The sequence below is a fragment of the Littorina saxatilis genome, linkage group LG12 (genome assembly GCF_037325665.1).
Source record: "Littorina saxatilis isolate snail1 linkage group LG12, US_GU_Lsax_2.0, whole genome shotgun sequence".
NCBI lineage: Eukaryota > Metazoa > Mollusca > Gastropoda > Littorinimorpha > Littorinidae > Littorina > Littorina saxatilis.
In genome coordinates this window covers 63,958,362-63,970,809 of record NC_090256.1, presented here as the reverse complement: position 1 = coordinate 63,970,809, position 12,448 = coordinate 63,958,362, and the positions used below count along the sequence as shown (strand labels likewise).

General features: G+C 40.7%; 1 protein-coding gene across 2 annotated transcripts in view; it reads left to right on the top strand.

The window, feature by feature from the left end:
- The window catches only part of LOC138982537 (sterol regulatory element-binding protein cleavage-activating protein-like), a 51,020-nt gene extending 39,618 nt beyond the window's left edge, over window positions 1–11,402 (top strand). For both annotated transcript variants that reach the window (XM_070355848.1, XM_070355847.1), the window contains exons 22-26: window positions 1,534–1,700; window positions 2,710–2,790; window positions 3,378–3,590; window positions 4,585–4,644; window positions 5,534–11,402. In XM_070355848.1, the coding sequence (XP_070211949.1) occupies window positions 1,534–1,700; window positions 2,710–2,790; window positions 3,378–3,590; window positions 4,585–4,644; window positions 5,534–5,713 (701 nt within the window). In that variant the 3' untranslated portion in view covers window positions 5,714–11,402. The remainder of the gene's footprint in view (window positions 1–1,533; window positions 1,701–2,709; window positions 2,791–3,377; window positions 3,591–4,584; window positions 4,645–5,533) is intronic.
- Window positions 11,403–12,448: the final 1,046 nt, after the last annotated feature.

Below are 12,448 nucleotides of genomic sequence, written 5' to 3'. Positions count from 1 at the left end.
AGGATTTAATCTACTTCTTGTCACACTGCCCAGCACAATAGACAAATTCCGAAAATAACTCGGTCAGGTTTGTGTAGATTGTGTGCTCCTGTCTGTGTGTTTCCGACACACCCCTTGCTAGTGATTGGCCCCTCCAATGTTTGTCAGAGGAAATGCAAGGGTATTCACTTTTCAACAACCCATACAAACCTGACGGAATTATTTCTGAAAATCGTCTAATGGGCAAAGAAGCCTTGTTTATTTCATGTTAAAGGCACAGTAAGCCTCCCGTAAACCATCACAGATACAAACACCCTTTCATTTAAACACTCACCGAATTGTACTGATCTTGTCTTGATGACAAAATAATTCTTTTGTAAAAATGTTTGTGTAACAAGCTGTCAATTTATTATTTAGATTTTAAAAGTTCGGTCTAGCGCAAAAACGCACCACGGTCCAAAAACATTCTGATAATCATCGATCCACGGCTATGGCCAGTTTACATCGATAGAATGAGACCGGAAGGGAAGTAACTCATTTTTGACCTGAGTTCAGGATGGGTCCAAAAAGTGTTCGAGACAATCTGCAAAATTAATTCTTTAAAAATTGCTCGCTCTTTACGTAGGGCACCTAGGATGTTCCCGTTTGGTGAGCGTTCAAATGGAAGGGTGTTTGTACTGTGTGTAAAAGCCTGACAGTATCTGTGATGGTTTACGGGAGGCTTACTGTCCGGGCGTGATTTCCGGTATTGAATATTCATAACAGCCGTCCAGCACCAAAACGAGGCGCCATTGTTGTAGAGGACCAAGTCCACAAAAATAAATTCTTTGGAAATTTCTCACGCTCGACAGAAAGCAGCCAGGATGTTCCCGTTCGGTGAGCGTTCAAATGGAAGTATGCTTGTACTGTATGTAGACGCTCGGGGAGCTCTGTGATGGTTTACGGGAGGCTTACTGTGCCTTTAAGCTGGATATTGCCAGCTGGACATTTGACAGCCTATGCTAACACTTTCATTTACATATTATAGTGTGGGTGTTGTATGGTAACTTCCTTTTTGACTCTCAGTGCCTCACAAGATTGTGTCTGTGTGTGTGGAGTGGATTAGGTGGCATCTGCCTCCGATTTGTGATGGAGAATTATTGGTATTTTTGCACTGATAGGAAAAGAATCAGCTCATGAGAAAACCATAGAGACAGCTCCAAAATGGTCGTAGATGTTTTGGCAATTTTTCAGAAGTTTAAGACAGTCCTTAATTGGCAACACCTTTACGGTAAATTACCAGAGTGTGAACAAGTTTTGGAGCTCTGCCAGGATGATAGCAACATTTCCTGTGATTTGGAATAGTTCAACATTTTTCTTACAGCCACTGCCAACGACATCCCTGTTTGGGTAATTTCAAAGGTTATAACCTTCATGGTTGAAAACGACGTTAAACACCAAATAAAGAAAGAAAGAATTTCAAAGGAATAATCCTGTTATCAGCCTCAGTCAATTGTAGCCCCTTTCCTTGTTTACTTTGAGCTCATTTCATGTGTGGCTGCTTTTCTCTTTCAGGTCATGCTAGGCAGTACAGCTTGGGCAACATTCGTCCCCAGCGCTTGTGGGAAGACACCATTCGCTGTCACAGTCTTGCGTCTCTGCGCGCCCATCAGCGCCCAATCAACTGCTTACTCTGTGAAGGCGACCGCATTGTGTCTGCTAGTCATGATCACACGCTGAAGGTATTTTGTTGATACATTTTGCACTTGATTTTGCTTTCGTGAGGAAAATGATAGGTATCACAAATTACTTTGTTCTGTCAATTGGCTGTATGCTTGTTAAAGTCAATCCCTGAAAGTATGTACCGTATTTGACGGATTACAAGACGCACCGTTTTATAAGCCGCACCCCCGACTTTAAAAAAAAAAAAATGGGACGAGCCACGTATAGGCCGCGTCACTATATTAGCCGCCATTTAAAAAAATATAATCAGATCGTGTCAATCAATCAAAACAACCAGGCAAACGAAAGTACGGTATTTGGCGAAATCGGCTCCGAGAATAAACAAGTGAAACAAAGAAGAAAAGGGAAAAAGTTTGAAAAAAAATATCACACACACAATTTGTAACCAACACACACATGTGGTCCCACCGGGAATAAGTTTTTGGGGATGATTTACGACTTTTGCGCACATTTTGAGCAGACAAAAACACAACATGGCGGCTCTCGCTCCTCCAACTATCGCGAGACACAAAAAAACGAAATCTCGCACGCGCGAGATCCTGATACATCCGGTGTTTCTCTGTACGCTATCTTGTCACCACGACTTGTTGACAAACAAAGATTCGCGAAAGAAAGAGAAAAGCGCCGAGTCTTGAGTAGAGAGCTAATAAAGTACCGGTAATCGCTAATCGAGCGAAATGAAAATCAGCGGTGACTTCCATTAGGTGAATGCTATTCAAGTTTAGGTAACGTTTTAGCCGCATCTTTTTATAAGCCGCAATGCGATTTTTTTTGTAGTCCGTCAAATACGGTACTGTACATTTTAGGTTTAAATCACTGAGAAAAATGTCATTAAGCAGTGGTATGTGCATTTACTTTACTTTTTGATCAAGACATCCGATTGGCATGACTGTGTGTAGCTGTATAACTTGTAGTTTTCTTGTAAAGCAGCATTCTGCTTTGATTGAAGTTTTAAAAAGTTTCCTTGCTTTCCTTCAGAACGTGAATTTTGATGTTTCATGTGTGCAGGTGTTTCGTCTGGAAGACCAAGTGTGCCTGTACACACTGTATGGGCATGAAGGCAGCATAGGAGCTCTTTGCCTTGATAGGGTGAGCTTCTCATTTTGGACTTGTAATGGTTCATTCATGAAGGATCAAATGTATGTCCGTTTGCAGAGAAAGACATTTTCTGAGCGCTTGCCAGGACAGTACTAGTATTGTTGAGATCTCTGTGCTGTTGTACAATGTACTGCAGTAAAAAAAAAGATCCCAAAATGATTCAGTGTCAGTGGGATTTTTTTTTTGCAGTAAAAAAAAAATCCCACTGACACTGAATCATTTTGGGATCTTTTTTGATAAGGATAGATTTGTATTTTTAGATAGATCTGTGTGAGGATCTTGGCGCATCAACATACTATTTGCTGACTCTGTAGCTTAGCCCGGGGGAATAGGCTCAGGTTAAATGCTTCAGTTAGTCAGGTGGACTCTGAGTGTCGCCTTCCTTCTGGACCTTAGTGGAGAAGCTGATATAAAATAATGTCTACATTGTTACTACATTTATTTGAATGTTTTAGCATGCATTATTCATGCTTGTGAAGACAAATGGGCAGTTGTTACCATCTGGAACTTCTTGTTCTATTTTGGCCTTAGTGAGGCAAGTGTGTATGCAGTTTGTTTTTTTGTCTTCACTTTTCCAGTGTCCCCCGTATGCCGCTGCCAGTGGCTCGTCGGATGGTTCTGTGCGGTTATGGGACCTGATGACAGGAACATGTACACACAAGTTTAAGTGGCATGACGAAGCAGTGGTCCAGCTGGCCACATCCCTACAGTTTGTGGTCAGCCTTGCTCAGGATGACCACATGTGTGTCTGGGAACGCACCCGCGGTCAACTTGTGCACAAATTACAGATGGTAGGTAACAAGAGAGAAAAACGTTTGACTGGAGATTGTAAGATGTTTGCTTGGTCATCAAAAAAAAATAACAAGAAGGGCAAAGCCCATACGACTCACATGCTTTACACATTTTTCCTACCAAAATACATGTGACCTTGACCCAAGGTCAAGGTCATCCAAGGTCATGCAACACAAAGCTGTTAATTCAAGACATAGGAAGTACAATGGTGCTTATTGGCTCTTTCTACCATGAGATATGGTCACTTTTAGTGGTTCACTACCTTATTTTGGTCACATTTCATAAGGGTCAAAGTGACCTTGACCTTGATCATATGTGACCAAATGTGTCTCATGATGAAAGCATAACATGTGCCCCACATAATTTTTAAGTTTGAAACAGTTATCTTCCATAGTTCAGGGTCAAGGTCACTTCAAAATATGTATACAATCCAACTTTGAAGAGCTCCTGTGACCTTGACCTTGAAGCAAGGTAAACCAAACTGGTATCAAAAGATGGGGCTTACTTTGCCCTATATATCATATATAGGTGAGGTATTGAATCTCAAAAACTTCAGAGAAAATGTGAAAAATGTGAAAAATAGCTGTTTTTTAGGCAACATTTATGGCCCCTGCGACCTTGACCTTGAAGCAAGGTCAAGATGCTATGTATGTTTTTTGGGGCCTTGTCATCATACACCATCTTGCCAAATTTGGTACTGATAGACTGAATAGTGTCCAAGAAATATCCAACGTTAAAGTTTTCCGGACGGACGGACGTCCGGACGGACGGACGGACGGACGGACGGACGGACGGACGGACGGACGACTCGGGTGAGTACATAGACTCACTTTTGCTTCGCATGTGAGTCAAAAATTACACTGTCCACTGCAACTGCATGTACTGATGGTTAATGTGTGTGTGTGTTTGAGGGAGAGAGTGCAGGAGGTGGGGGTGAGGGGTAGCGAGGGAGGGGGTGTTGAATATCACTGACAATTTGTTCTTCATCAACAGGAGTTTCTGGGAGGCAGCATCGTCTTGATGTCCAACAACCTTGGGGTGATTGGAGTTCAGGTAAGATCCCTTATAGCACTTCTTCTTCTTCTTCAGCATTCCAGAATTTTTCAGGTTACGTGTGAGCTTGTTTGCCCATTTGGGTTCCCCACACTATACTCTGAGAGCATAGTCAGCTCTCTCTGCTTTCGTTGAGTAGGCATGCTGGGTATTTTCGTGTTTCCATAACCCATTGAACTCCGACATGGATTACAGGATCTTTTCAGTGCGCACTTGGTCTTGTGCTTGCGTGTACACATGAAGGGGGTTAAGTCACTAGCAGCTCTGCACATAAGTTGACCTGGGAGATCGGAAAAATCTCCACTCTAAACCCACCAGGCGGCAGCGACCGGGATTCGAACTCACGGCCTCCCAATTAGGAGGCCGATGTCTTACCAACACGCCACTGCGCCTGTCGCCTTACAGCACTGACACAGTGCAATATCCTCTGCTCCAGACTGGAGCAAGTTTTGAAACATTTTGTGTCACTGCGCCTGTCGCCTTACAGCACTGACACAGTGCAATATCCTCTGCTCCAGACTGGAGCAAGTTTTGAAACATTTTGTGTTGTGACTTTTGTATTTAGTCGGAACTAACTACAGCGCTAAGCAATGCTAAGCATTCTGCATTAGTATTTTTTTTCCCCTGATCCTTCATAGTGTTCAAGCTAGAGATTGGAAACTTGTTTCTTTCATATGTTCCAACATGTCCTTTATTTCAAGGAGTCCGACACAAGATAACAACATTCACACATTTACCTGCTGTAATAGATGTTTGTTTCATGTATACCATATGCCCTTTGTTTTTACGGTAAAATATCTTTATGGGACATACAATTTACGATGTAAACTCAAATCAGTTTGGCTTTTATGTATTTGCAATACTTACAGTATATTTTCTCCGTTTACAGGGCAAACTAGAGCTATGGGACTTATCTCGAGGAGAAATTGTGCGAAAAGTGGCGCTGCAAGATGGAGAGCAAGCGTTCGTCACACACCTGAATTGTCTTGGTGCAAACAGCTTGGTGTGTGCTTCAGGCAACCTTGTCAGTATTGTGTCTTTCCCTACAACTCTGGAGAAGGCCGAGTGACACAATAGGCGAAAGATGTGTCCAAACTCTTTGGCAGAAACTAAAGCAAAGGCTTAGCTGTAATGAGTCTGCATCACCAGAAGTACAAGCGGAGAAAGCTGAACGCGGAGATGCTTTCTGACCAGTGCAGTTTCTCTTAGTCTTACTGCTCACCGAGCACGCTCTGTTTACAATGCGCTGTTGTTCTTCATGGCATGCTGAGCAAGCTCTGTTCCCAGTACATACTCTGTACTGGTTCATTACTATTTATCGAGCACGCTTTGTTTACAGTGCGCTGTTGTTCTTCACTACATACTGAGCAAGCTCTTTTCCCAGTATGTATTTCAAACTGGTTCATTACTGCTTACCGAGCACGCTCTGTTTACAGTGTGCTGTTGTTGTTTAAGGCATGCTGAGCAAGCTCGGTTTCCAGTACATACTCCGTTCAGGCTGGAGTGGACATGAGAACTTCTTCACCACCCAGGATAAAAAAGAGCAGATAGCACCTGCAGCACAAAGTCAAGGCTGGCTTGGGTGTGCCACATATTTGCAGCAACTGCTGCAGCAGCATGAATAGAGGATGAAAGGCAGCCACACTTATCTTCAGCAAAATGAAAACAGAGCCAATTCTACAGATTTGTTATTCGCTTGACAGAAGCACAGCAGCTGTGCCAGTGTGATGTGCGGATAAGGCCAAAAATTGAAGAGGAAAGTGCCAAAGCTATCGTCCCAGCCAAAGGCATCATTATAGTGGAAATGATGGCAGATTTGAAAGAGAGCAAAAGAGAGTGAGTGAATGAAGGAGTGCAAGTTGATCTCTGCAAAAACGTGTGCAAGATGTTACATTTCTGGGAATACAGATTTTCCTATAACTGGAAAGTGAAAGAGAAAGTTGTTAGCTTCAATTATAGAACAACTCTAAATGCCTTGGATTCCGGATGAGATGATTAGATGGAGAGAATTGTGATTGCCTAAAAATGTAAGTCCTGCCATGTTTCTTGCAACTTTATATCATTGTGTGGCCCAGCGTGTTTGATTGCTTTGTTCACAATTGTGTTCACAAAATTTTAAAAGTAAAGGTTATAATAAAATGTCATTTCATAGTGTATATGTCACCCTGTAACCCTTCACTCTTTTTTGTTAACTTTTATTGTGAAAAGGCAGCACTTGATTGCAAGAAGGTGGATTTCAATGGTGAAAGTACTGTGCAATGTTTGTCTGATCTTGATTCTGAATCAAAATGGTCACTCTTCTGTACTGTGACAGTTTGAAGAATCAAATCAAGCATAACATACTCGATTTACTGTTGAAATATCTCATAATATATGTACTTCTCTTTTTACCCACCTTTCTTATTGTATCTTACTCTTAGTAATTGAAGTGCGTTGATCCCAAGTTGAAAGCCATACTAATTTAGTTGAAGCATTACTTGAAGCAATGAACATATCTGTGATGTGTGACTGGTGCTTTATCAAAGAAAAAACTTTTATAATGCTGTTTTGATGTTGGCGTGAGAAAGTGCACCCTGGTAATTTTAACACACCAGTGTTGTCCAAAAAAGAAAGAAAAACAATAAAAACTAAAACAAAAAGAACTAAATTCTGTACAGATCACTTTTTTTTTTTAATTTGTCAGAGAAATGCTGTGAAGATGATGCAAGAAAGCATCTGACTTGTGTGAGTAATCAATCATCAGGAGGTTTCTTAGCACTCCTGTAACTCATTGTCTCCCAGGTATGGATATATCCGTACCCACTCATATGGCTCTATCTGACCAGGTACGGATATATCCGCTCAGACTGTTAGCTTCAGTCGCTTCCTGTAACGTCGATTTAACGCCTGCATTCCAGCGTGTTGATACACAGTTTCTACACAGTTACTACAATTCTGAGTGACCTGCTGCAGCCCAGCTGGTCTCGGCTAAAAAAAAACTTGGTCAACATAGGTGGGGTAGAAAGTGTTAACAGTCCCGGCACTTTTTCATCATAAACTAAACAGTGACATGAAGTTCAGTGGTTTTCTAAGACATCATGATTAACTGTTGTAACAAGCTTCATACTGCTACTCCAGTCAAGGGGGACCACCTTTTGTAGATTAAGGCAGTACGCCTTGTAGATTACCCTTTCTTGGCTTTCAGTATCTTCTGACCTGTACATAGGAATCAGTTTTAAACTAAATCGCAAAGCATGCAGCAGACGCGTTGAAGATGTTTTAAGTTATTCTCTTGAACACTTGTTTTTGCTTGCACAGACGAACAGATGTACCAACTGTTTGTATGTTTTGTTTTGATCAATATAAGCAAAGTGTGTTGAATATGAGTATCACTGCAAGAACTGTGTTGAACTTTGTATGTTGATGTGTGATCTCATGATGACTGTGGAGTAGATGTTCTCTTGCTAGCATTTTTGTGTGTGGATTGTCCTTTAAAGCTAAGTTATTACTAATCATCAATTAGCATGCTCATTATTCATCTCATCAACAAATGCATTTACATAATTTGTATGTAAACGGGTATTAAGTAACCCACCTTTTAAAATACTTTTGTAGTAATGTACTGTATGTGTATGACCTTATTGTCACTATGTAACCCCTTTTTTTTTTAGTTTGATAGATAAAGTTATAAAACATTGTAAGCTTTACATTATTGTAATGTTAAGATAGCCATAAAATGTTGTATCTCAAACATCCACTTGTGCTATCATAACAAGTGTTCTAATGAGGTCAAGGAGAGTATATTTATCTGTTGTGCTCCTTGCTGTTGAAACTCGTTTCTTTCCAATGTGGACAAATAATAAAATGAGTGTATAGTGTTATGAAAGCGGGGATTTGAAGAGGTTGGGATGTTCTCAATTGTTTTTGAAATCACAAGTTTGTTTTTGTAATGATAGACAATCTGTGCAAAGTGGACCTAGTTAACACACTCTCTTTGCTTTTGTTTGCAGTTACCAGACCTGTTTACCCTTACGATTTTGGCGTAATTTATTACGATTTTCTGCAAAAAATATGCCATTCCGCTATCCGTGTCAAGACTACGATTTTCATAATGATAAAAATGTAAAAAAATATATATATATTTTTTTAAAAATTAATTCACATGTTTGGCATTGTTTTTTTCAATGGCAAAATGGGGTGAAAAAGCACAGGACTGACCAGAGATCATGTCTGTCTGATGAGACGCTGGAGAGCCTTCTAGTGGTGATCAAGTCTCGCCCTCACTCATTCGGCAAGCGCAAGTACAGTAGAGAAGCGCTTGACACACTGAAAAAGGCCTACTACGAGCAAAAGAAAAAGAATCAGTGATGCATGTGCTTTTGATGTGATCTTCTTTGAAATTATGATGACTATAAAAACTGACTGATGTGTTTTGTTTGTGAATGATGGATATATGTGCATGATTGCGTTTCGCAGACACAGTTGTCATGTGCGTTGTAATTGGCGACGAATGCTGGATGATTACTATTTTTGTGCCAGGATTACTATTTTTGGGGCTGAGCATTACTCCAAAAATTTATGGGGGTAAACAGGTCTGAGTTACTGTTGTGTTCAATAAAGGAATAAAGAAGGAACTGTCATATGTCATACAATAGCACTTACAATGAAGGGACACCCTTGGAACTATCCAAAAGCGTCCCAACATTGCAGATGGCCTATCAAGACATATAAATTATAATACACATATATTTTTTGTGAAATGTATATACAAAGTTACAGTGAGTACACTGTGTCCTGCATTTGAAGGTGTTCATTCTGTCATTGCAGAGGCCCGAAATCACAGGAACCACTGTATTCATAATACAATATAGGTATTTATAAGGTAGGTAATGCTGTAATAGCTGACAAGTCACACATTGTTTTTATTCATGTTTTACAGGGGTTTCTGTTAGAGGTAACATTTGGAACTTGTTGTGCCGTTTCTTGAAAAGAAAGAATGTTACTGTGAAGTTGTGGAAGCTTTTGAATGTACTTCTCTTGACTGAATGCTGTTACAGTGTGGATTGTTATCCCTATTTGTTGGTCTCTGTGGAGAAGTAAATGGAAGGTTTTTGATTCAAAGAATATGGTCTTACTACAACTTGCTTTGTATAATGCCACCTTTTTTTCTGAGTAACTGTGATTCCCCAGGCCATGTTACCGTATTCTGCTGTACTGGATTGAAAGAAGTCATTTTGTACATAAGTAGATGCCTCAATTCTCAACCTTTGGAAATTGATGTGCCGGGCGGGGATGTAGCTCAGTCGGTAGCGCGCTGGATTTGTATCCAGTTGGCCGCTGTCAGCGTGAGTTCGTCCCCACGTTCGGCGAGAGATTTATTTCTCAGAGTCAACTTTGTGTGCAGACTCTCCTCGGTGTCCGAACACCCCCGTGTGTACACGCAAGCACAAGACCAAGTGCGCACGAAAAAGATCCTGTAATCCATGTCAGAGTTTGGTGGGTTATAGAAACACGAAAATACCCAGCATGCTTCCTCCGAAAATGGCGTATGGCTGCCTAAATGGCGGGGTAAAAAACGGTCATACACGTAAAATTCCACTCGTGTACGTGGAAGTTTCAGCCCACGAACGCAGGAGAAGCAGAAGAAGAAGAAGAAGATGTGCTATTTCTTGTCATGAAATACGAAATTGGAAGAACAGCATTCCCTTCCTTCCCCAACCCCACCCCCTGTTTTATTGTCGTAAAAATTGCCCTCAGAATGTATTTTTAATATTAAAGTGCTGTGGAACACTTGTCTTTATTTATTTGTTTAGGATACAAATTAAAGAAGAATTTGGAAAATGTTTTCTACGTATTATAATTATTATTTCGATTTAAAATGGCAAACATCATCCAATGGAACTGTAGAGGGGTTCAATCCAAAGTATGTTTCATAGTTCTGACAGAGAAAAGGGCAGAGAGACAGACAAGACTGTAAATGAACATAGAAATGGTGAGATGAGTCATGTATAGCCATAAGTCCAGGGACCAAACAAACACACATACCGCTACACATTTGTTTGACTCATGAAATTGAGGTACACAAATTCCCCCCGCGGGTTAGGGGGAAGAATTTACCCGATGCTCCCCAGCATGTCGTAAGAGGCGACTAACGGATTCTGTTTCTCCTTTTACCCTTGTTAAGTGTTTCTTGTATAGAATATAGTCAATGTTTGTAAAGATTCTAGTCGAGCAGTATGTAAGAAATGTTAAGTCCTTTGTACTGGAAACTTGCATTCTCCCAGTAAGGTAATATATTGTACTACGTTGCAAGCCCCTGGAGCAATTTTTTGATTAGTGCTTTTGTGAACAAGAAACAATTAACAAGTGGCTCTATCCCATCTCCCCCCCTTTCCCCGTCGCGATATAACCTTCGTAGTTGAAAACGACGTTAAACACCAAATAAAGAAAAGTACACAAATTTGTTGGCAATGCAGGTGGGGAAAGAAATGTGTGAAGGTATAATACTGCTTTGCACCCCATCCACTTACTGTATCCTTTTTGCTTTTTTAGTTTAGTTTTTTTACAGAATGTATACAATATTGAAGGTTCTAGTACATGGATGATTCTTTTAGTATCAAGTAAAAGAAAGCTGGCTTTTTGTACCTTGCACAAAAAAAGTGTTTACCTTTTCTTGCAATGAGAATGTATTTACCAACAATGTCAATGCATGTTCAACTCTTGAGCTTTGTACTGTGTTATGACAGTGTTACAGGTAATAAATGATGTTAAATGCTTTACTCCTTTTGTTGTCTTCCCAAAAGCTATTATTCATGTTTGTGTACAGCATCTGCCTGCAAAGCACACCGTTGAGAGAGGTGTTAATACTCTCAACAACTTTTCGCGGAAACTCAACTTTTCTTGGAAATTATTATTTTTTACATTGATCATATTTCTCACTATGTTCTTCTCACAAAATATTCGGGCTCCGACTTTTAAAGAGGAGAGAGCATCAAAGTAACGGATATTGGAAATATGTGATACAATTGTATAAAACACTGTAGTACTGCTTTGAATTCTGCTCACAGGAATGAGGAAAAGAAGTACATGTTCTCAGAAGGAAACTTTTGCTACTTTAGCTACCAATATGTTCTTTTATTGGTGTGTTCAGAGATGAGATTCCCTAAAAGTGTTTTGGGAGGAAATTATTTGGCGGGGGTCTGGGGTCCGCTGAAGGCCCCCAGTGGGGTCCTGGGGCAACGCCCAGCTGAAGATTTTTTGACACTTTGACCATAAAAAAAGACTTGGAAATGAGTCCGAGCAGTAGAAGCATACAACATTTTGTCGGTCATATGTGCAAAATTTAAGTAACTTTAGCATTCTTCACACCCTGGTCGATCTCCGACGCCAAAACATGTTCGCTTTCCATCAATGTTCTCACCGACGCCATCTTTGTTAAGCAGGCTAAAGCCGACAGCTGAATCAGCCCGTTTATGAATTTTCGGAATGAACACACTCGGTGAAAGGGAAACTTAGTCCCAAATGGAAAGTTCATATTCGGGTCGAAGGTCCACTTTCTTCGATACGGAGGTTATGTTGTCATTATTTTATCGGAGATTTGATCTGGAAAATCGACTTTACGGTTGTAGGTAGGACTTTACAGATCGAATCCAATGGAACGACAACAACTACTCTACCCCACCCCCCCCCCCCCCCCCCCCATTTTTTTTCTCAACGGATTTAGACGATTCAGAAAAATGGTCCTGGGAACGAACTTTTGGGCGGAATTCCGCCAATTGGTGGAAGAATCTCATCCCTGTGTGTTCTGTAGCAGCACCATGCAAAC